This window comes from Mycotypha africana (assembly GCF_025528875.1).
Source record: "Mycotypha africana strain NRRL 2978 chromosome Unknown BDF20scaffold_13, whole genome shotgun sequence".
Lineage (NCBI taxonomy): Eukaryota > Fungi > Mucoromycota > Mucoromycetes > Mucorales > Mycotyphaceae > Mycotypha > Mycotypha africana.
The window spans coordinates 491,730-515,077 of record NW_026515737.1 but is presented as its reverse complement, the minus strand read 5'-3'; the positions used below and the strand labels follow the sequence as shown (position 1 = coordinate 515,077).

General features: G+C 37.7%; 7 protein-coding genes across 7 annotated transcripts; 1 reads left to right on the top strand and 6 right to left on the bottom strand.

Moving 5' to 3' along the window:
• Positions 1–168: 168 nt before the first annotated feature.
• BDF20DRAFT_898539 (uncharacterized protein) lies at positions 169–2,227 on the bottom strand. The gene is made up of 12 exons (XM_053082623.1): positions 2,205–2,227; positions 2,038–2,091; positions 1,828–1,927; positions 1,698–1,756; positions 1,439–1,566; positions 1,098–1,358; positions 904–1,023; positions 796–825; positions 664–695; positions 572–591; positions 452–507; positions 169–379 (listed from the first exon to the last, which is right to left on the bottom strand). Exons 2-12 carry the CDS (start codon positions 2,060–2,062, stop codon positions 326–328), a joined length of 885 nt encoding a protein of 294 aa, XP_052931596.1. The 5' UTR covers positions 2,063–2,091; positions 2,205–2,227; the 3' UTR covers positions 169–325.
• On the bottom strand, positions 2,100–3,235 carry BDF20DRAFT_898538 (ribosomal protein L10-domain-containing protein). The gene is made up of 4 exons (XM_053082622.1): positions 3,187–3,235; positions 3,066–3,124; positions 2,800–2,994; positions 2,100–2,722 (listed from the first exon to the last, which is right to left on the bottom strand). Exons 1-4 carry the CDS (start codon positions 3,212–3,214, stop codon positions 2,336–2,338), a joined length of 669 nt encoding a protein of 222 aa, XP_052931595.1. The 5' UTR covers positions 3,215–3,235; the 3' UTR covers positions 2,100–2,335.
• A 664-nt stretch (positions 3,236–3,899) lies between these two features.
• Positions 3,900–6,008, bottom strand: BDF20DRAFT_898535 (GDP dissociation inhibitor). Its single transcript, XM_053082621.1, has 6 exons — positions 5,955–6,008; positions 5,722–5,868; positions 5,333–5,657; positions 5,173–5,250; positions 4,919–5,081; positions 3,900–4,732 (listed from the first exon to the last, which is right to left on the bottom strand). Exons 1-6 carry the CDS (start codon positions 5,955–5,957, stop codon positions 4,108–4,110), a joined length of 1,341 nt encoding a protein of 446 aa, XP_052931594.1. The 5' UTR covers positions 5,958–6,008; the 3' UTR covers positions 3,900–4,107.
• Positions 6,009–7,294: 1,286 nt separating this feature from the next.
• Positions 7,295–9,019, bottom strand: BDF20DRAFT_898534 (enolase C-terminal domain-like protein). Its single transcript, XM_053082620.1, has 3 exons — positions 8,301–9,019; positions 7,731–8,209; positions 7,295–7,651 (listed from the first exon to the last, which is right to left on the bottom strand). The coding sequence occupies exons 1-3, from the start codon at positions 8,903–8,905 to the stop codon at positions 7,407–7,409; spliced, it is 1,329 nt and encodes a 442-aa protein (XP_052931593.1). The 5' UTR covers positions 8,906–9,019; the 3' UTR covers positions 7,295–7,406.
• A 121-nt stretch (positions 9,020–9,140) lies between these two features.
• BDF20DRAFT_828687 (uncharacterized protein) lies at positions 9,141–10,136 on the bottom strand (the record flags this gene model as incomplete). The annotated part of the gene is made up of 6 exons (XM_053078266.1): positions 9,141–9,254; positions 9,370–9,581; positions 9,669–9,729; positions 9,798–9,861; positions 9,950–9,972; positions 10,044–10,136. The coding sequence occupies 6 exons, from the start codon at positions 10,134–10,136 to the stop codon at positions 9,141–9,143; spliced, it is 567 nt and encodes a 188-aa protein (XP_052931592.1).
• Positions 10,137–11,066: 930 nt separating this feature from the next.
• On the bottom strand, positions 11,067–11,584 carry BDF20DRAFT_828482 (ERV/ALR sulfhydryl oxidase domain-containing protein; the record flags this gene model as incomplete). Its single annotated transcript, XM_053078253.1, has 3 exons — positions 11,067–11,289; positions 11,370–11,479; positions 11,555–11,584. Coding segments are annotated over 3 exons (363 nt in total), but the record flags the coding sequence as incomplete, so codon positions are not given.
• A 693-nt stretch (positions 11,585–12,277) lies between these two features.
• BDF20DRAFT_917267 (uncharacterized protein) lies at positions 12,278–23,272 on the top strand (the record flags this gene model as incomplete). The annotated part of the gene is made up of 20 exons (XM_053084545.1): positions 12,278–12,374; positions 12,438–12,515; positions 12,577–12,689; positions 12,763–13,251; positions 13,314–13,382; positions 13,451–13,600; positions 13,672–14,202; positions 14,274–14,506; positions 14,560–14,937; positions 15,001–18,364; positions 18,433–18,777; positions 18,854–19,033; positions 19,094–21,151; positions 21,215–21,307; positions 21,394–21,520; positions 21,590–21,722; positions 21,791–21,943; positions 22,019–22,076; positions 22,143–22,403; positions 22,472–23,272. 20 exons carry the CDS (start codon positions 12,278–12,280, stop codon positions 23,270–23,272), a joined length of 9,711 nt encoding a protein of 3,236 aa, XP_052931590.1.
• Between the last annotated feature and the right edge of the window lie 76 nt (positions 23,273–23,348).

The following is a 23,348-nucleotide window of genomic DNA, read 5'->3' as shown; positions in this document are numbered from 1 at the left end:
TATCAAATGACTTTCATTAAACTGGTATCGTCAACGATACAACTTGAAAGAGTACGGCTACAAAAATGCCTCTCAAACCAGGCAATTTACCGACCTGATACTACCATAAAAACCTAATTAATATCTATCATTAGGGGCATAAGCCATGGGTTGAAGGATTATATATCATGCTGCATCCCGCCATAACATAATCGGTTTTGACAGGGTGGGCCGTTTATTTGTAGAAAATAGTGTGAATTCTTAATAAAATAGATGCAAAGAATGATTATTATTAAATGCCTGGTATACGATTATAATTCGAATAAATGAAGCTCAGTTACAACTGCTAGCGTCGTGAGCGATTTGCACCAACGTACACAGGCTCGCCCGAGGGTGTAAACTGATCAATTCATCCAGTTAGTTACTCTTGAAATACTTATTAAATGCACTCAAACGAAACCGCATGACTTACTTGGAAATTAGGATCAAAAACAATGCCATTCTTGATAATCTCGTGTCGATAAAAGCCTTACAAATAGTGTGAGATAATCCACATGCAATCTTTTTGATTTTTTTTATGAAAGCTACTTACTGCTGCATTGATAGCCAACACTATTCAAATAAAACGGTGAGACAACCAGTCGCACAATCAAATAAGTTTGTAAAAATAGCTAAAATCCTTACCGATGTGGTATGTAACTTGCGAATAATCCCCACTAGAAGAAATAGAAGCCAAATGTAAGCCATGTGTGCAGGTTATTTAGTTTCCCCTACTCTAGGGAAAAACCATATTTAAAGTTCTGATGATTTACTTACCTTGTCACCGCAGCCATGCTCTTTGGCAACCTAATGCAACGGGCAAAATATCATTTTCAAATCAGCCATTGCGAGGAACTCGAGGGGTAAATCGCTTTTGGTTCTTACCTCGATGAAAAGCGCCTTTTCTTCCTCTGACCAATCATGAAACCATTGCACTTCACCGGGCTCGTTCAATCTATAAAAGTATTGATTTGGATTTTTTTTGAACATCTTCGAAGCGTCTGCCTCAATAGTTCAAATAACAAATTCTGTATAAGCCTTCTTGCTATTGACGCATATGGGGAAGTTTCTTTTCTTACTTTGGCATTGGTCGCTGATCCTCGTTTCCGCTTCTTGCCACTTCCTGTAGGATCCAAGAAGGAATACGTTCCGCCGCCATTTTTCTCCCAAGCCTCAGTGGCGGATGATTCCAATCCGTATTTCTTGACGATCACTGGATTGACCCAACCTTTGAAGTGTCCATCTGTAATGATGGCTTTTTCTCGAATTTCCTTACTAAAGTATTCTTTCGCTGTCAGTAATTTGCCTTCATCTAGAATATCTTGGTATCTTGGGTCGTTCTTTTTGTAGCACAATATAGAAGGTGTAAGCGACGTTTTCTTAACCGTTGATACAGTTGGATGCACCTTGCTCTATTTACCTTAAGCTGCTCATTTAATAGTTCAATATTGTTCTCCTTATCTATTTCAATTTCTAATGGTGCTTCTCCTCTTAATCTCGAAGATTTTCTAATACTAACTGGCTTTTCTGGTACCTTTCGTTGTTTGGCTATTGTTGTTTGGAAAAATTTAACAGCAAAGCAATATAGAGTATATACGTCAAATGATCAAACTCACACTATCATGCCGTCAACTGCATAATATATCTATATTTGTATATATATATATATATATATATACCTTTAGTAGTTGTAGTTCGTTGTCGTTTGGCGTTGGTACTGTTTTTGACTTCTTTCTCACTATTATCACGGATAAGAATAAAATTCCTGCCTTTTGATGCCTTTTTAGACTTTATTTGGTAATATGTTACCCTTCGATGGCAATTGACGTGAGCGAATCTTTTGCTGATTCAATCTCTAAAGATTGTAAAAGTGCTTTATTCCTCTCAATATTCTTGAGACGTTGTTCCTCTACATAACAGCATTAATAAAATATCTGTCGTTTAAGTGTCTCAGCTGACATTATAATCCATTTTTTTTTCTTCCATCTCTCTATTCTCTTTCTTGGCTCAGTGATTTACCATATGGTGTCAGTGATCCCGTCATTTAACGATCGTTTACCCGATAACACGTCTCTAAAAGAGAATATCAGCATAAAAAAGGGGTAAGGTTTATTCGCATTCAGCAAAATCAGTGGCTTAGATGTCCATTCTGCATTGATTTATTGGCAAAGAGGAAACATAGTTACGTTTACAAATGGAGAGGAATGATTATGATATAAAGAAAAAAGAAACGCGTACAAATATAATCTAAAAAAAGGTTAAATATAGAAAAGTCTTGTGTGTACAAGTTTACTGATAAAAAATATACTGAAAAAGTTTACTCTTCAAAGGAGTGCACTTGACCATTATGATAGCAACTAATCAAATCCACACGGAACTCGGCCAACTGGTGATAAAAAAGTTTCAAAAGATGTGCTTGATTGCTGGAAAGTGTTTCTCCTTCCATACAAACGGTATAGGGTACCAGTAAGGTAACAATACCATTCTTCAATACTGTGGGCATGCCCAATTGTCTTAATAAAGGCTCCATATTGTGAGGCATAGGATCCACTCCGCGTTTAACGGGTCCTTCAGGAATAGTGATAGTTTCTGTAGCAATCGCTCCAGAACGTGCATAATCAGGTCGAACAAACTCGTCAAAGTAATTCTTTACTTCCTCTGGTGTTTTGTTGGTGAATAATAGGCCTACTTCACTATTTAAATCCTAAACAATTAAAATGAAGATGTTTGTTCATATACTTTGCTTGGCGGATAGTGTTGTTTTATTGTATGGGCTTTTACCTTGGCAATGGCAGATAATCCTTCTTTATATTCTTCTTCAGCACTAGTACCGAGTGCTTTTGCCATCACTCGATTCTTACCAAAGAAAAACCGTGAATCTTTAAAATCATGACGGATTTCTTTCAGATATGTATTACGCATATCCTTCACCGAGTATAAGTATAGATAATCGTATTTATCAACACATTCATGGATCTGCCAAATTAAAACAGTTAATGCCTTCTGTCAACACATCGATCTAATCAGACAAGCAAAGAAAAACTTACATCTTCCATTAATTTTTCTTTTCCTTCACGACCCTTTTTATCAGTTTTGGTCAAGGAAACTATTCAAATAAACGTTAATAACCCGGCAGGATTACATTTGAAATTATCAAATAAGACATACCAATAGTGCTACGTTTGGATTTGGGCATGGTTTTATAAAAAAATCTAAATGTTAAAGGGAGAATTTGAAGGCTTTTTTTGACATTCTGAATTTTTGACATTTTCCCTAATTTTCCAACTCGGACTGCTTTTTATCATGGTTCTCTCCAAACATTTCTGGACTGCATAAATAGATGTTTACTCTATTGAGTATCATACCTTTAGAAGAGAATCTCAAGGGATATAGTTGGTTCTCAACGACAACTTGCTTGCACGAGCGATCTTAATTTTTTTTTCTTAGAGTTAGAAATGAAGACAGCTGGAACAGAGGTGAAATGTTTTCTAAATTTCGAGTCGCTCTCTTGATAAGGCACATAAGGCTTACCTAACCTTTGTTGATAACAGGAAGCTATTTATTTTAAACAGATTTGGTAGCCTATTTGTTTTTGAACGTGTTTTCTGCACAAGAAGCATTATAAAACTGATACCCTTTATTGAGAAATACAAAATTGACATAAAAGATAGAAGAATGTGCAATTGTAAAGAACCTGTTTTCAAAAGGTGAAAACACAATCTGTTCACAACTGCTTAAGGGAGGGTCTAGCGATAAGGTGATTCCATTTCTAATCAAATTGTATTTGAACGTTTGCTTGCCGACTTACTTCCTACGGGAAGGGATAGTCGCGAGCCAAGCGGTTGACTTTTTTCATAAAGGCGTTATCATTGCACTAAGATTGAAAGATCTCTAGAATTATGCTGATTTGATATTCCGTTGACTATGGAAGAAGATTAGAGAAGAAGACCAAAACGAGCTCTTTATTTGTTAATGATAGACTATGCAAAATAAGTTAGCTAAAATAGTGAGTTTTTACGTGTTCATAAAATTGGGTAACAGTATTGTTGGTTATATTTGGGACGATGAGAGGTTTTTTGTTCAGACAATCTAAGCTTCAGTTTCATCATTCACCTCTATATTTCTTTTTTTCAAAACAAGTTCTTTTCCAGTCATACGCTTGTAGATACTCTTAACATCATCACAGACAGATTCGAAATGTGAGGTCGCATCATAGGACTTGGAGACAAAGACGTGATCTGCTGTACCATCAGCAAGAGGCTCATCAATGGTGGACACAGACACAAATTTGTCATAGACGTCTCCTAATAGATCTAAGCCTGCTTTGATTTCACTTTCAGGCTCTTCTACATTCTCTTCGACAATGGTTGAAACAATAGCCAAGTACATATCCTTTGGACAAACAGCATGCGTGCTTGAAACACATGCAACATAGACATCGTGCTTGCGGCCTATTTCATTCTGTGGAAGCACAATTTGAACAGAATCGGCGTCGGAGGTGTTAGGAATAGGTTCCTTTAAGAAACAAATGGCACGAACAACGTGGCCGACGGATTTCACTTTGTCTTTAGCATAAGAAGGGTCACAAATGATTTGTTTAGCTTTGGCTGTTTCTGTTCCAGAGCGTATACCAATAGCAACACCATTAGCATCATAAAGAATTTCATCAGCAGCTTTATCAAGCATATAAGTTCCGCCATAAATAGCACTCAATCTATAATATATGTTTATGTGGTTAAGGAGGCAAGAAAGAGGGTAATGAGAAGAATATTCGAATTATAGGGGATTTGTCTTAAAGCAAACAAACTCCTTCCTTGTGATCCTGTTTTACTATTCTTCATCAACCACTAAACCCATCCACAACTCTGTTTTTCAATGTCCGTACATGTGTATACTTTACCTAGCGAAAGATTGAGGAAGCTCACCTAAACCGTGGAGGGGGTAGATATAAGGGCTCTTACCATAACGAGCCATAGAGGCGACATAAAGAATAATTTTATCAACAGTTTCACGGGCTGCTTTTTGAAGATATTGATCATCCAAATGAAGCGCCATAGCATGTCCTTATTAGAGCGAAGACAAATGGAACGAGATAGAAAAACGTTAGTAAGTTTGCTTCCCGCTTTTCTTATCGTATGATTTACCCAATCTTACCAATGAAATCTTGGGTTGCAGGTTCTAATCCGAATTTTTGATATACCTCCATCATGGTGTTATCATCCAGATTTAAACCTTTGTGTAATCAATAACAACTTGCGTTAATTAGATCAGATGGATCAATATTACTGTTGTCCGTCTATTTTGTTAGAATTACCCTTGTGAGTGGATTCATCGTCATCCTTCCAGTTTTGAATAAATTCAAAAAACTTTTGCAAACGACGTTTTTCAGCAATGCCCAGCAAGGACGTAGAGATAGCTTCTGTTTCACTAGCGGGCACTTTACAAATCTTTCCATCCTTGTAAACAAAGGAACCAGCAATTTGCTTGAATTCGAGATAGCGGGTGACATCAGTATGGGTCAAGAAACGGACAATCTCACCATTAGCCATCATAAATTTGGGAATAAGGTCGATATTGTAGTCTCGATCGCGTCCCAATTCAGAGGGCACCTCAGTATGAGGCCTAAACTTTCTGTAAAGCTATTGCATCTCATCAATAATTTGATCTAACCCGTCAAAAATAGTGCGTGTGTAGTGTTTGTACCTGAGTAAGATTCAATGATGCTGATTCAGCGCCGTAATAATCATTGCGATCCATGTGCAGTACTTTCTTCCCTTCAACAGAAAAGATACCGGACAATATACATTCAGTCAAACCTGTACCAAGGACAATGATATCGTAGTTGTCATTCTGTATATATATATGCGTGTTAGTTCGTCTTCTCTGTACATAGCAGAAATCATAGTTTTTTTTGTGTTTTTGAAGCGAACCATTACCATTTTGTTAAAAGCTCTTTAACCTGTGTAGAAATATAGAACAAATTAAAAAAGAAGAAAGGAAGAAGCAAAATAGCAAGAACTAATTTTTTAAGTTTAAAACTTTATATTGATGCCTCCTTCCTCTTTTTTTTTTTTTTTTTCTTGTCGAATTCGTATGCCCATGAGTTGAAAATCGTGTTACTCGTTGAAAGCTTTCCAAACTAGGGATCTGAAAATTAGAGAGCTTCTCTGAAGAAGGAGTTCGGGCTCAAGCCAAAATTAAATTCTACGTTGGTCCAATTAGAAGCTTGCCCTTCTCGGCATTTAGTATCCAAAGCAACGTGTGGAGTGTACGACATTAGCAATATATACGGGTAAGCAATCAATTACAAAAAGCTTCCAAAAGCAGGTAATGTGCACTCATTTATTTACCCCATTATGTGCTCCAATATCACTCCAGCGTATGCTACCGACATAATGATATTTTTATGTTCCTTATAGCATTGTCGACGCTGTCAATCGGAGCACACATAGTTGGCAATACTTTTACACAAAAATGTACAACTAAGTTTGTCTGTTACAGTGTAACATGAGCCATGGGTAGAGAAAAGATATGCATGAAATAGTATGAGTTACTGACAGTTAAATGCGATACATAGAGTAGCATAACTTGAAGAGCCTTAGTAAAACCGATGAACAGTCATTAAAGACCCACTTGATGAGCATGTAAGACTATGTATTGGTATACCTTTTACAGACGGAATAGCAGATTCTTAACTTTCCTTATCCTAAGATTCAAATGACTTTAATCCATTCTTAGTGAAAATTCATTTAAATCATTAAAGTGATTCACAAAGCTTATAATAGTTGCAGTAGTATAAATTATCACTCATAATAAGAGTTTGTTACTTTTTTTTACGAAATCGGGCTTTGGCAGCGAATTATGCATGATAACAGATTCATACTTTCACCGCTTCAAACACTTATCTGACAGTTCATTAAAGTTATGTGACTACTCCCTAATGCGCTTAAAACCCATCCGACAAGGACGAGGAATACAAGGAAAGTAGTTATTCGAGTTCAATCTCAAAAATAATCATTGCCCATTGACTGCATAAAGCTCTCCGTTAAGAACTGCTGTCCCTTTTTTGAAAATTTGATCCGTCAGAATGACTATGTTCACATTTAAAGTAATCGCGTCAAATTCTATACTGCAACTACATAAATTGCTTTAGAATATCGATCAACTGAGAATGCCAATGAAACAATTAGACCAATGTAAGAAGAAGATACAGAGGGTGTGCAACAAAAAGCACGTTTTTAAATAAAACTGTGGACCGAAATAGTATCGGCATAGATAAAGTGTTAAAAGTACTTGGTAGCTAAATAATTAACGATTACAAACACATTTATTTGATAATACATAGTAACAGGGAGTAACTTAAGGGGAGAAAGTAGATTTATAACTGCTTATTGTTGGCGATGAACTTTGCCGTTAGGAAAGCTGTAATCTTCAATAGAATCCCGCTTCATTTCGATAGAATATCCGGGCGCAAGAGGAGCAGTATATCGACCATTCTTCATAATAACAGGGTGGATAAAGTGTTCATGCAAATGATCTACATATTCTAAAGCACGACCTTCGGTGGTACCAGTGACACAGATATAATCAATTAAAGATAGATGCTGAACATATTCACACAAACCAACACCGCCTATACAATACATGAAAAAAAAAAAGAGAAAAAGATCTCAGTACTTGATATTTTTTGAAGTATGTATTTTCATACCTACCTGCGTGTGGCCAAACAGGTATATTATATTTCTTTGCCATCAAAAGTATAGCAAGAATTTCATTAACACCAGCAACACGACAAGAATCGATTTGACAAAAATCAATAGCTTCCGCCTGAAACAATTGTTTGAAAATTACACGATTTTGAATATGCTCACCCGTGGCTACCTTGGTATAGGGAAAGAGCGCCTTACGAATAGCCGCATGACCAAGCACATCGTCTGGAGAAGTAGGTTCTTCAATGAATAAAGGTTTGAAGGGCAGTAAATCTTGCATCCAATCAATTGCTTCTTGAACATCCCAGACTTGATTTGCGTCCATCATTAAAGTGCCTTTTTCACCAAATTCATCACGAATAAGAGAGGCGCGACGCACATCAGCAGCTTTATCTCTACCTACCTTTTGCTTAAAGATAGTAAAGCCTTCAGCCCTAGCTTCACGAATAAGTCTGCGAACTTTCTCATCACTGTAGCCTATCCTTGAGAATATAGATATGAACAGACTTCATGTTAAAAAGGACTTTTTTTTTTTTTTTTTTTTTTTTTCCCGCGTCTGTCAGATTACCTAACCACCCTGCAGAGGTCGTATAACTTGGATAACCATTGACAAGTACGTTGGATTCGTATTCCGCTTTATGAGGGACATTGACACGCAGCATCTCAATTGCTTCTTCCGGTGTGATGACATCAGTAATATAACGAAAATCAATACACTGCACAAATTCTTCAGGTGTCATATCCACCACTAACTTCCACACAGGCTTCTTTACGGCCTTTGCCCATAAATCCCAAATGGCGTTAATGACAGCACCCGTTGCCAAATGGACCACACCCTTTTCAGGACCAATCCAACGTAACTGAGAATCGCCCGTACAAATACGATGAGTTGAACGCATATCGGATACTAGTTCTCGCAACGATTTATTGATAAACTTGACAGCGAGTTGCTTTATACAGCAGCAGACGGTTTCATTGCCACGGCCGCAAGTGAAAGTCATACCATGTCCTTCCAACGACGGTTCTTCGGCGTCCGTATAAAAGACAATATAGGCGGCAGAATAGTCAGGATCTTTGTTCATAGCATCCGAGCCGTCCAAATGCTGAGAAGTAGGAAAGCGGATATCCCTGACTTCATATCTAGTGATTACAACGTCAAGCATTTCTTTAAAGGTCATTGTAGTCTGGAATGGGACAGTAGGGACAAAACCGATTTTTGAAGTGATTTAGTAGGTTGATTAAAAATAAGGAAGAGCCTGTGAACTTATAAAGCTAACAAATTTGTCTGTTCATTTTTATACACATTTGAGAAAAAAAAAAAACTTGATTATTGAGAGGCTACCAGTTTATTTTTTAATGCAGCATCGTCTGTTGTGATTTGATAGGCTACGGGGAAAAGGAACATTTATTTCTTTATGAGCTTTTTTGCTCTCCTGTTTTCTCATTAGCGTTCAAGCGGTGTATAATGTCTTTTCCTAGTGTATATACTATAGCAGAAGGTATAACGATCCATATACCATTAGGGATCTATCATAGCCATACGGATAGCAACATTCATATATGAGGATACCAGAAAAAGGAATAAGAAATTGTCTTGTCATTTGATTCAGGCAACCTTTCTTTTTTTTTTTTTTGTACTTACAATCCATAAGAACACGAGATCTTTTAAACTGTTGTGACCAATATGCTGAAACCCCGAAAAAGGTTCAATCAGCCAGTAGAGGACAGTCTTTGAAAGCGTCATCAATGCAGCTGAGAATCCAACCAGATTGGCTTGACCAACACTCACATTTTCACTGCTCAGTAGCCTTAAGAAAAGAAGATTTAGTGCGGTTTCGATGACATTCATGACAGCTGTAGAGTATTGAAAATATGATAGCTTTCAGTATGATTACAGAACTCTATATTTCATTCCTATTTTATTTTTCATTTCGTTCTTACCTTGAGCACCTGTGAAGCCATCTTGTAATTCAAAGGCATGTAAACCGTAAAAATGATCAATCTTTCAGGGCAATAGGAGATACGTATTAGACTCCGAAACAACCGTAGAAAGACAAATTCATATTTTACCTTGGCATACAAATTATAAGGTTTCCAAAGAAAGTTTAAAGAGCCTCCTTCCATGCTATGAGGTCTTTTTCAATAACAAATGGCTTTTAATTCAGCCTATGCTTCACTATTACGAATAACAACCGCTATAAACCAGCTGCTCTTCTAATTACCTGAGTAAACAATAGCCAAAATCCTACATTTTATTTGTTCGGAAAAGATTAACAAAAAGGCTCATTCACAATCAACAATCTCAGCTTGAAGTACCCAAGTGACAATGATGGAGCTGATCAAGGCCCAAGCTTTTATCCATGCTGGCACTTGCGAAGCTTTATTAAGCTGTTTTACACTCTTTAGCATTGTCCACAGTTATTATGTAAGAATCTAAAGGGGCAAAAAAAAGGGGAATTAAAAAAAATCAAAGAAAAAGAGGCCGACTGATTTTATTAAAGCAAATGATGCTCGGGATTGTTTGATTCGATATGCTTGGTAACAAATGTGAGAAGGATGGCCCGAACAGAGCAAAAATGAAATTCTTGCCCAGTTCGTTAATTCTCTTCCATTGTCTTCATCGATCTTGGCCCTACTGCTACTCATTCAAACATTTCCTTAAGAGCTTTTTCTATATACAGTAAACTCTATGAGCGAATTGGCCGCGGCTGAATTAAGGAAAAAGAAGGCATCGAATAATAGGCTGCATTAAAGAACCAAAAGGAGACGAGAATGTTGATGTACGAGTTCGATTGCAGAAACTATAGCCAAAAGTCTTACAAAAATGAAGTCCCCCCCCCCTTCTCTGACAGCATGAATGAATTGCAACCAAGGATTTTTGCAAGAAGAACAAATCCGTGATAGCTCAATGAGCAATGTTTCAGGCAATACCCAGAGTGTAATGTCCCGTTACTGAGTCCACTTCTAGTTATTATTGCCACAAAACTCGGATCACTGTAAATTTGTGGATGGTGAAGTGAACATCGTTTCATTAATGAACAATAAGCGAGTACTCAAGCTGCAATTCACAATTATATGCATCTAGTTATGAATAATGCCATGCTGTGAAGCGGTAGTTACTTATGCTTGTGTAAGACGGTAGATTATTGTTTTTTCGCTGTGTTGATGTAATCGATTCTTCATAGTTGCACTACACTTCTTGATTATTCTTTTCCCTCAAATCGAAACTATGGAATTATCAACGCTTTAATTTTGATAAAAAATGCCCTCTATAATTTCATTGTCGTCAGGCAAATGCGAAAATATCGGATAATGCTGGAATATCATTATTATAAACTGTTAATTAAGCGCAGCATCTGGTATATTTAATGTGGATTCTACATTATCGGTTCCGTCGCTACATCCACAGGGATACTGTGATATGATGTCTTTACAATCGAAAATCGGTTTATGAAGCCTTTCGTTGACTTTGTTATGTATAGCACATAGCCATTCTGAGGCTGCCAATCTGGATGATGTTTGTGGCGGATAGAGTTTCAGCATGTTACTAAAATGTATAGCACTAAAATTGTTTGATAAATAGTAAATCGGCATCAGTACAGGATGACCTGAAAGAGATAATCTGGTCCTGTTTATCATTACCATTCACCACATGGATATAATCTTGAAAATAAAAACAGAAAGTCATGTAATGTTTGTCGTTGTTCTGCTGAGGGTGTTTCGGGGTATCTAGCCATCATAGTGTGAAGGAACTGGAATATGCGAAATAAGTATATGCAAAAAGGCTAAACTGAGCACTTATACCCAATAGATAACAAATAATTTACCTTCCATGTCGCTCTGCCTAATTCAGCTCTAGAATAACATATGGATGCTGAATATTTTGCAACTATTCATAGCAAGTAGTTATAATAAACTTACTTTTGTGTCTCGTTGCCCATATAACCCATGATAACTTCTTGCTGCATATCTATAGCGGATTGTTGCTGTGCTTGAGATGTGTCTGAATACAACTGTTTTGATATTATTGTAGGATGCTGTTTTACTAAATAAAGAGAGGTCATCACCAAAATGGTCAATCCAACTAATGAAGCTATCTGTAGTGGCCTCATTTCAAGCCGATCTTATTTCGACTTTTCTTCAAAAAAGGATACAGGAGAAGAAAAGAAAGTTGATTCATACGCCAACTGCAATGAAGATATCTTTACTCCACAATGTGACTTTCAATTGGCGAAAACCATCATTTAATCGTTTACCATTGTTCTTGTTTGTAACCATAGTAAGAATATTCGCTGTTTATGTATTATACCTCTTTTCATTTAATCAAATTGACTTTCGCTTCTTTGTTGTAGCGTTATTCTAAAGTAGAAAACATATATGCCTGATGTAACCATTTACTGCTAATTTGATGCAGTTCGTTAAAAAAACAAGACCCGTATTGCACTCATGCAGCAGCAAAAAAGCTAATTTCTCCGCTTGGGAGTTTCCCCTTTTTTTTCTTATTCTTCACGCCAGTTGTTTCAGTTATAAGTATACTTCAGTTTGTTAAGATGTTGGAATCACTCGTGGCCAGCATTTTAAACAGATTTCTAAAGAACTACGTCTCGAACTTGAATTATGATCAGTTGAAAATCGGCATGTGGAAGGGTATATATACTTCGCGAGCTGAAAGAGATATAAAGATCTTTGCTGAACAACATGCATAAATAGGAGAGGTTAACCTTCGTAACCTGAAGTTGAGAAAGGAAGCCCTTGATAAATTAAAACTACCAATTGATGTATCAGAAGGTATGTCGGCCACAGAGTCTTTGTAGCACCAGTACGAATCTGTAAACAAAAAATTTGATAGGACATCTGGGCGAGATAACACTTGTTATTCCTTGGTCTAATTTGAGAAACGAGCCTGTAAAAGTCATTATTGATCATGTATATCTTCTGGCCGAACCAAAAAATGAAGCAACAGTAGGTTTATTGATAACCGAGCAAAAGAAAGACAATGATCTGTCTAAATAGTACTAAACTGTACTCTCCACAGATTTCCTTAGAGGAAGAGGAAGCAAGAGCACAATATCTGAAAATGCGCCGCTTGTCAACTGCTGAAATGCTGGAATTCTCAAAAACCAAATCATCTGCAGAGCAGGAGGAATTGAATAATAAGGATGGCAATGGATTTGTAGCGCAACTGACAACCAAAATAGTAGATAATCTCCAGTTCACCATGAAAAATGTTCACTTGCGATATGAGGATAAGATTTCTGACCCTAGCGCACCTTTTGCAGCGGGTATTACACTTAAAGAGTTAAGTGCTTTATCGACGGATGAATCTTGGACACCGAAATTTATAAATGAGTCAGTTAATATAATTCATAAGGTAGATGCCACTTTGCAGTATCATATCCCCATTTTATTGCTAATTGAAGTTCAGCTAGCTACATTAGAATCATTATCAGTCTACTGGAACACAAATGCTGATTCTCTTTCGGGCATGCAGCCGGATGAAGCTGCACGTATATTCACAGAGATGGTATGAAAGAAATCTTAGTCGTTGGGTTTGTAACATACTAAAGATCTATTATATACGGGCAGATTCCCTCTACGGATAATCAAGTCAAAGAGCATCAATATATACTTAAACCGGTATCAGGAAAAACAAAGGTAAATCAGTAACAAACCGAGAAATATCTAAAACGAAGAAAAAAACTAAGTCAGTTTCATGCCCGAAGATCAAATTAAACAAAGTATACGGTGATAATATCCCAAAATTTGATATAGTTATGCTATTCGATGAGCTAGCTTTTTGTCTGGATAATCATCAATACCGTGACGCTGTTTTGATGGTTGATCTGTTTCATGCAAATTTGAAAAAGCAGAAAGTAAGTTAGTGCTTCGAGGTATCCTATATGCAGTAGAACATTTGTCTCTAAATATTTAACACTATTACTAGTATTTGAAGTTTCATCCAGGAACAGGCAAAACACCGATGTCTTATCCAAAAGAGTACTTCCAATACGCAGGAAAGGCAATTTTATCTGAAATTCACGAGAAAAAATACAAATGGAGTTGGGATCATTTTAAAACACGTAGGGATCAGCGGTATAAATATATCGAATGTTACGTTGCTGACAGAATGCAACAGGCTACATCAGATCAATTGGAAGCTCTAGCACAATTAGAGCGTGTACTCTCTTTTGAAGACATCCGTTTCTATAGAAGCATTGCAAAAACGAAACTTCGTCAAGCAAAAATCAAAACTCATATTGAAAAAGAAAAAAACAAGGCAGAGAAAGCTAAAAACAGTTGGTGGGGTTGGCTTACAGGCACTTCTACGGAAAAGCACAACGTAGAGCATATAAATAACACTGACGATCTGGGTTCTATGACGATGACAGAAGAACAAAGAAAAGAATTGTTCAATGCTATTGGTTATGATGAAGATAAAGCTCAGATAGCGGCTGCTGTGGACGTGCCTGCAAACGTAAACTTTTTATTGAATGTATACTCGCATTTTATTTGTCTTTCCGTTAACATATTTGTGCTTGTTGTTAGACTGTTAAGTTCGCATTGAAAGCAAAGCTTAAAAGAGGGTCCTTCACCCTAACTCATAATGTCAAAGAAAAAACGGAAACAGAGCTTATAGGCTTGGTTTTTGACGTTGTCAGTTTAGATGTAGTACAATATGTGAAGAGTATGAAGGTAGCTGCAACCTTAGGCGATCTCAAAATGTATGATGGTGCCACAAAGGGCACGTTATATCCACAGCTAATTGGTGTAAACAAAGGGTAAGTGGAAGACTTACGGTTGTCCAATTTCATTTTCTCTAACAATGAAATAGAGAAAGCTTACTAGACGTAAAGACGATTGCCAAGCAATCTTTAAAAAAGCAGTTCGATGAAACAAGAAATAATGAGCCGTTCTTGTCAATGGTATTTGAGAAGAAGCCATTGAATAAAACAGCCGATAACGCCTTTACTTTGAGGATGAAGCACGTAGAAATTATTTACAGCCCAGTCATTATTTCAAGCATGATGGATTTCTTCAAACCACCAGCTTCACGAATGGAAAGCGTCCACGCTTTGATTGCTGTTGCGAATAGCACCTTACAAGAATTAAGACTTCAAACTTTAGCCGGACTTGAGTATGCGTTGGAAACACATACAACTTTCGATTTGAACGTCGATATGGATGCACCTATCATCATCATTCCAGAAAAGTAGTATCGATACACTATTTTTTTGTTTAATTTGTAGGTTAACAATGTATTTGTTATTTATAGCCTAACAACTCAAAATTCAGCAGTTGTAATTCTTGACACTGGTCATATAAGTGTGGACAGTCAGCTGGCTGACATTGAAGTATTGAAGAGTATAAGAAATAAGCATATTCAGCAGTTCACAGAAAAGGACACAGCAACGCTAGAAAGCCTGATGTATGATAAATTCACACTTCAGCTTAGCCAGACAAAAGTATTGGTCGCTGCCAATACCAAAGATTGCTTATGGTCTTTGCAGAATGATACAAAACCACGCGTTGATGTTCATTTAATAGAGCGTGTTGATATGATATTCCTTGTAGAGCTTTGTATTTTGCCAGGAAAGACAGAATTCACCAAGTTCAAAATTTCCGGCCATCTACCATTGCTTACAGTCAATATTTCTGACAGTAAATACAAAACGTTTATGAAAATTCTCAACTTCGTGATTCCCAAAACTGAAGGCGAAGAAGATGGTTCGATCGCCAATAATGTTGACTCAATAGAGCCTCCATATGTCGCAAATGCTAATCTTATCAATGAGCGATTCTGGCAATCTCGAACAGATACACCATTGTTAGTGGATTATGATAGTGATATCGAGAACGAAACTGCTGATCTATCAACAGCTGCAAGCTCTACTACTTATGGTGTGAAGTCAAGCGATGTTAAGCAGTTTCAACTCACGTTCCACGTCGATGAAGTATGTGTTTTAATCAACGAGACGTCAATACACAAGCCGCTTAATGATACTACACTTTGCCGGCTTCTCTTCGAAGATTTTGAACTAATTGTTGTTACAAGAGCCAACGATCTTTCAGTCAATGCTTCTCTGAAAGCGCTCATGGTACAAGACGAATTGTCGCACGATCAGAATTTTAAATACCTAGTAACTTCAGCGCCTACAAATGGAGCAAACTGTATGTCAGAATCAGACAATCACAACTTGATAAACGTCCAATATAGGAAAGTTTCTAAGGCGCATCCTGAGTTTGATGCTTTATACGAAGGGATTGAACAGTCTGTCGTAACCACCTTATCTACCCTCACAGTTGTTTTGAGAAGCAAATCTATTTTGAGACTGTATAATTGGATAATGAATACGTTCACTTCGCCGCCTGACTCTACAATTGAGCAAACAAACGACAACCTCGCAGAGGAAAAACTTTGCGATCATGAGGAGGCCAAGTTATACCCCAATACTCAGAGTAGCATTTTTTTACGGAAAGATACAGGAAGCTCCGCGTCCGTAATCACGTCAACAAGCAGTAATGACGGCCGCATGAAAGTGATGATTCATATGGATGGAGTTTCGTTGATATTCATTAAAGGCGGTAAGAGAATTGGAACAACAACGTTAAGCACAGGTGATCTCTCAATAAAAATGGAGCCTAGCGGAATGGAAGTCAAGGGCAAATTTAGTAATCTTACCGTAAAAGATGATACTGCCACAGAAAACAACTCTGTATGGCAAGGTTATCAGAATTTTTCCTCTTCTGAACCATATTTGTTGAGACTTGTGGGTGACGATTTGGCCAATTTCACATATACTACATACGATCCGGATTCTGAAAACTTTCCTGGTTATAACCAGGGATTCAGACTAAGAATTGGTGCTATTCACTTGCTAGTTACAGACTCACTTAAATCGATATTAGACTTTTTGCAAGAATTTTTGACCATGAAATCCGTTTACGATACAGCTAGAACTGCTGCTGTGGAGCGTGTGCAACAATATCAGGGGGGTAATCGATTTCATTTTGATGTACTAGTCAATAGCCCCGTTTTGATTTTCCCTGTAAATGATACTGCAAAAAAGGGAGCCATCATCGTTAACTTGGGTGAAATTCGAGCGAGCAACAAGTTTGCTTCTATCCAGCGAAGTGATTTGTTCAATTCCGCTAAGCCAGTCCTCATTCCTGCTATCTTAATTGACTGTGGTTTATACGATATAAGTTTACGGTCTATCACTACTTCAAGAAATGGTAACTCCAACGATACATTACCTATCGTTGACGATTTGGATATAGTTTGTAAGATTGAAACATTGGAAAGCGCTACAGATAGTTTAGGGCCAAGTACTCAAATTGAAGCTGATATATCTGATATCCTCTTAAGTTTCAATGAAGTACAATATAAGCACTTGTGGCAGACATGGACATTTATTCAGCAAACATTCTTAACATCTGAACCTAAGGAAAATAGTAATCAGATGCAGTATGTCGACAACGATGACACAACATATGCAAATACTGTATCAAATGGCTCCTGCCAGTCCGACTCTTTAAAGACTGAATCGGCAATGCCTGCTAATCCAACACGTCAAGATGAAAGTACTAACAAAATCACTCTTGATTTGATAATGAGGCTTAACACAGTTAACATGCAGATTATTTTGACCGAATCTTTTGATACCTTGACCCGAAATGAGTGCATGCTATCTAAGTTGGCTTTTAATGGAATTCAGATGAAGTTACAAAACACTTCGAACAATTTTATGGCTATGGAAGTTAGCATGCAATCTATCAGTTTCGCGGATACCAGGACAGAATCACGATCGAAATTCAAGGATGTCCTACCAGCCATCCAACTTGATGGACCTCAATTTCAATTCAGGATGAATTCGTGTAAGTTGAATGATGCCACATTGATGGATATGAAGGCTACTGTGGATAGTCCGAGGGTAATTCTTTCTCTGGACTACCTGTTACTTTTGAAAAACTTCTTTATCAGTCCGTTCGCTGAACCCACAGAGGCACAGAAATATGCGCGAATTCACAGTCAGGATTCGAAAAACGAGCCCTCAAAGCAAATAGAAAAAGCTGCTCCATCAATGACAACAACAAATTTTAAACTTAATGTTGTTGATTTAGAAGTTATATGCCTCGCGAATCCTGACAACGTAGCTACCGAAGCCGCAATATTTTCGTTTAAACAACTTACGATTGATCAAGACAGTAAGTTAGAAATGCACATGGATGGAATCGGCATTGTTCTCTGTAGAATGGATAGTCGCAAAGAGTCAGAAATGCAACTTGTAAAAGAATTCAGTGTTCTGTTTAGAATGGAGAGTGCCTCAGCAAATTCCATACACAATCTGACCACCATAGAACTGAATGTGCAACCTATTATTCTTCGTCTGTCCTATCAGGACGCAATGCTTATTTCCCACATAGCAAGCAAAGTTACTGCTTTGGTGGGTTCTACATCTAGCAATCCTGCAACATCCCGTACTCCTGATTCAAGAGAGCGCCTCACGTTAACGAATACCCAACTGAGCGACGAAAATAACATGTTCCTTTCAGCATCAAATCAACCTAGAAACGCAAATCGAAGAACAAGCGTAACAGGGCATATTGAACCTTTTATTGTGATGTCTAAAGAAACTGTAAGTTGCTTTAAAAATCATTATCAGTATAAAGGCGTGCAAAGATTCTTAATACTCGAAAACATTAGTTGCTTGCCTCTTTTGATGGTATTCAAATAACGTTGATAGAAGATCTTCATGAACTGCCATTTATTGATGCACAGATACATCCGTTTGTTTTACGGGCTTCTGACTGGTCAAGAGCGGTAGAAGCCGATGTAGACTTCCACATAAAAGTAGACAGTTTCAATTTTAAAAACTCACATTGGGAACCAGTCATTGAACCGTGGAGTTTTTGCATAAAGGTGTCTCAAGATGCCACTAATAAGTCTACCTATGTTAACATTACATCACAGGAGCTCCTTTTATTCACCATAACTCACTCCTTTGTCAGTAGTTGCTTATCAATTTCTCAAACACTAAATGATCTTAAGGTTAGTTAAGCACTTTTACTGTAATGGACATATGTCGAATCTTCTATAATCCACCAACCGATACATCATCCTGTAGCCCCTTGCCGAGAGTTCTCCTGGACAGATCAAGCATTATCTATTCAAGAATTGTACGGGATATGACATGCGATTCTGGAATATGTCTGATGATGTTGCAAAAGGTGACAATAAAATCTTCCAACTTAAACAAGGGCAATCACAACCATGGACATTTCGTGATTGGAGAAAACGACGAGAGGTAAGCGTAGCTCATCACGACGCAAGAATTTTGATAACCAACCAGTTACTTTACATTTAGAGATCTAGCATAGGAAAAAATCTACTTGGAGTTCAAATTGAAGAAAGTTATTGGGAAAGTATCTTACATATACCACTCGATAATGAAGGGGAGCGAGCATATCGTTTACAGCCAAGTATAAACGGTGTCTATCATCGCCTAATCGTTGACATTCGATTGGAAAACCATATTAAAACTGTGGTGTTTAGAAGCGGTCTTGTTTTAATGAATAAGACTTCAGAAAGTATGCAGATAGCCATGGTCAATAGCAAGAGGCGTATTATATCAGATATTGTGCATTTGAGGCCAAATGATGCTTTTAATGTACCCGTCAAGCTTTCTTATGGGTATTGGTTCGTAGTTAGGCCTTCAGAAGGTTTCCATTGGAGTAAAGAAATGCTAATGTGGTCAGATGTTCTACTCCCCTCATCGCCAAGATGCATCGAATGTATATTGAGCGAAGACAATGAACATTCAAAGTCAAGAAATTATCAGATCAATGTAGACTATGACAAAAAGAACTCATTAGTCAAACAATATCCCTTCCTGAAAATCCAATTCTGCCCACCCATCGAAATAGAGAACTTGTTACCGTTTGACTTAAATGTCATCCTCAGCGACAGGGTATCCGGTAAAACGCTTTTTCAGAATATCAAACAAGGCAATACTGCTCATGTGCATGAGTTCAAAAGCGATACTGTACTTGCTATTAAACTTGATCTTAAATCAGATCGGTATAATTGCAGCGATACAGCGATTATCGAAACCAATCCAGGCTTCTCAGCGATGAACGAAAAAATTCAAGTTATCAGCTCTGATAATGTGCCATTGAGTCTAAGGATGAATATCATTCGACTTACAAACACGTCAGACGCACTGCATATAAATGTGTACGCTCCTTACCTAATTCTGAACAAATCTGGATTGCCTGTGTTTCTACGTCAGCGGCAACACCATTACCGTCAGGGCCGCACCAGTTTTCTAAGTATCGAAGCATATAATGAAGGTGATGTCATTGAGCCAGTTGTGTTTTCTTATCCCGAGATTGATCACAAAAACCGTGCCCAAATATCATTCGAAGGATCAAAATGGAGCGAACCAATTAGTTTTGAAGCTGTTGGGAGCAACCAAGAAGTCACTGTATTGAGTAAAGCAGATAAGCACCTCATTCATGCAGGAATTAATATTGAGGAAGGTGTTGGAAGCCTACGATTAACCAAGATTGTGACTATCACACCTCGGTTTATGGTGAAAAACAATATGAATGTCGCACTGAAATTTTGTGAGTTTGGAGGAGACGATGACTGTAAGCTTGCTCCTGGACAAAAAGCAGCTTTTTACCAAACTTATAAATCCAATGTTTGCTGGTTGTGCCTTCAACTTCAGGAATCTGTCAATAAGTGGTCCTCACCCTTCAGTATTCGAAACATCGGCAAGACCTACGTTAAGGTCGGAAGGGGCGATGATTTGATTCCCTATTTAGTGCAGGTTTCAACACAGATCCAAGATTCTACCATATTTGTGACATTCAATGAAGCTGAAAAATGGCCATTCTACATTGAGAATAGGTCCAGCATAGCAATACGATTTAAACAGGAGAGTATCGGTTTGGATGAGTATAATTTGAAAGAAAGACAGAAGAAAGCGTTCCGCGAGCCTAAAACTTTTACAGTACCTCAAAATGGCCGATTCAAGTATTCCTGGGATGTACCGGTCGCTAAACAGAAGAGATTGGGCCTTTTTGTAGGAGATCGCCATCGAAGGATTAATTTCGAAGCGATTGGACCTCAGATACCTTTCAGATACTCGAAAAATCGTGATACTCCGGCCGAAGCTTGTAGTTTGTCAATAGATATTGTAGCTGAAGATACAGCATTGGTCTTGTGTCTTACGGATTTTGACTCGTCTAAAAGTCTCTATCAACCGAGAAGCCTCAGGGCGCCAAGCTTATCGTCGTCATCTCAGGAAGGTAGTGTTAGAGACACTTTCGAAACTTTGCATCTCGAGCATGTCATCAATTTTAGTGTAGAAGTAAATTTTGCTGGCCTTGGGCTCTCCATTGTTAACAGAAAATATCAAGTAAGATTTCTCTTTCAAACTTCAACAATCTAGATATTCATTTTTTGTATCTCTTTGTCGTAGGAAATTTCTTACGCAACTGTTAAAGGTTTTGATCTTAAATATACGGATTCGAATCTGTATCAATCTATAAGATTAGGTCTACGATGGTTGCAGGTAATTGTTGCTCAATAATTATATTAAGCCATTGTGTTATTTTCTTATCTATTATAAAACTTCTATTTGCAATACGAACATTAAAGATCGACAACCAATTGTATTCTTCAACTTATCCGATCATCCTGTACCCTACTACCTTACCCAAAGTTGCTTCTGAACTATCTGCTCATCCGACACTTCATATAGCTTTGGACAAAGTCAAAGATGAAAGTAAGTATTTTAAGTGGGGGCGATGGTTCATCTCGCGTCTTAACAAATGACTGACTTCCTGACCCGTAGGACATGGTGTCTATTACTTCAAGTTGTTCTCTCTTCTTTTGCAAGAGATCACAATTGAAATTGATGAAGATTTTCTGTATGCTATTCTCGATTTTGCAGACCTCAGCAACAGAGAAAATGGGGGTACTAGCACGTAGGTGATCCAGAGCATTTTTATATGAATTGCTTGTATTAGAAATTGATCTGCTCAATTCCTTATAGTGATAGTAATGGTTTGTTCGTAATGGCAATCACAGAACCGCAAATAGTCAGCGTAGAAACCCTTTACTATTTCGAAGAGTTTTGTATACAGCCAATGCGTTTGAATCTGTCCTTTGTAAAAACGGATAGAATTGTAGAGACAGACACAGTGCGGTAAGCCACTTCATTCTATAGCCATGCAAAAGAATGAGAAACTAACGCATATATTCTTCTTTCGTCATATTCTAGAACTTCGGCGGTTGGTTATATTTTTAACGTGCTTACGATGACCTTGGGAAATGTCAATGTAAATATTTTCGAAGTATTCCCTTTGAAGTTTTATGCGAAACAATAATAACGTTTACGTAATTAGGATGCGCCGATTGAACTTAATGCTTTGATCGTGGAAAATTTGCGCGCAAGCTCTACAGATTTATCTAACCGTATCTACCTTCATTATCGCGATCAAGTCATTTATCAAGTCCACCGTGTCATTGGAAGCGTTGATCTTTTTGGAAATCCCGTTGGTCTATTTAATACTTTGAGTTCTGGTTTTAAAGAGCTTTTCTATGAACCCTACCAAGGCTTTATCATGAGTGACAGGCCACAAGACATCGGTATTGGTTTGGCAAAGGTTTGCAAGAAATAATATAAACGCTTTAAAAAACTTTTCAACCTATCATTTAACGATCCATCGTATAGGGTGTAGGGGGTTTTATGAAGAAGAGCGTCTTTGGCATCACAGACAGTATGAGCCGCTTCACAGGTAGTTTAGGAAAAGGTGTCTCGGCAGCAACCATGGACAAGGGATTCCAGGATAGACGACGAATAAATATGATTCGCAACAAACCTACTCATGCTCTTTATGGTGTCACTCAAGGTGTAGGTTATTTCGGTACAAGCATTGTTAGTGGCTTCACCGGCCTGGTAAAGCGACCCATCGAAGGTGCAGAGGAGGACGGCGTAGTAGGCCTCATTAGTGGTATAGGAAAAGGTGTAGTAGGTGTTTTCACTAAGCCCATGGTAGGGCTTTTGGATATGGCTAGTAACATTACAGCTGGTATACGTGAAACCACGACTGTTTTTGAGAATACCAACCTCCAGCGCGAGCGGATTCCCCGTTATACGGGCAAAGATGGAATTGTGACACCTTATTCGCAAAGAGAAGCTTTGGGTCAAATGTGGCTCATGGAAATGGAAAGTGGAAAATACTCAAATGAAATTTATATTGCTCATAGCCTGATGGGGGATAGTGATGAAAATGCAGCCATTTTAACTTTAACGCGAATATATGCCATTAATACGGATAATATGAGAGTCTTGTTCTCAGTGTTACTCAATGATGTAAAGTATGCCAAATCCGAAGTAGATGGCGTATATTTGCATATGAAAACGCCGGGCTATAAAAAATTGTCACTTAGAGAAGAAACGAGCAGAGAATGGTTTGCTTCCATAATCCAGCAAACATTGAATTTCAACTTAGAGGAGAGTCGGCGTCAATAAAGATATAATATGCTAAATATAAAAGCTTTGTAGAACAATGATTGCAGCCACAAGTATGATGAAAAATGAACTATAT

Excerpts from the sequence above, each read along its gene's own strand:
- BDF20DRAFT_898539 (XM_053082623.1), bottom strand. The coding sequence starts at position 2,062 with ATGACGGGATCACTGACACCATATG. Across the intron at positions 1,928-2,037 it reads GGGATCACTGACACCATATG|AGGAACAACGTCTCAAGAAT; the intron begins GTAAATCACTGA and ends GCTGTTATGTAG. Across the intron at positions 696-795 it reads AGCATGGCTGCGGTGACAAG|TGGGGATTATTCGCAAGTTA; the intron begins GTAAGTAAATCA and ends TATTTCTTCTAG.
- BDF20DRAFT_898538 (XM_053082622.1), bottom strand. The coding sequence starts at position 3,214 with ATGCCCAAATCCAAACGTAGCACTATTG. Across the intron at positions 3,125-3,186 it reads ATCCAAACGTAGCACTATTG|TTTCCTTGACCAAAACTGAT; the intron begins GTATGTCTTATT and ends TTATTTGAATAG. Across the intron at positions 2,995-3,065 it reads AAGAAAAATTAATGGAAGAT|ATCCATGAATGTGTTGATAA; the intron begins GTAAGTTTTTCT and ends TTAATTTGGCAG.
- BDF20DRAFT_898535 (XM_053082621.1), bottom strand. Across the intron at positions 5,082-5,172 it reads TGCAACCCAAGATTTCATTG|GACATGCTATGGCGCTTCAT; the intron begins GTAAGATTGGGT and ends CGCTCTAATAAG. Across the intron at positions 4,733-4,918 it reads CTTCCTCAATCTTTCGCTAG|ATTGAGTGCTATTTATGGCG; the intron begins GTAAAGTATACA and ends CATATATTATAG.
- BDF20DRAFT_898534 (XM_053082620.1), bottom strand. The coding sequence starts at position 8,905 with ATGACCTTTAAAGAAATGCTTGACGTTGTAATCACTAGATATGAAGTC. Across the intron at positions 8,210-8,300 it reads TATACGACCTCTGCAGGGTG|GATAGGCTACAGTGATGAGA; the intron begins GTTAGGTAATCT and ends TATATTCTCAAG. Across the intron at positions 7,652-7,730 it reads ACCTGTTTGGCCACACGCAG|GCGGTGTTGGTTTGTGTGAA; the intron begins GTAGGTATGAAA and ends TGTATTGTATAG.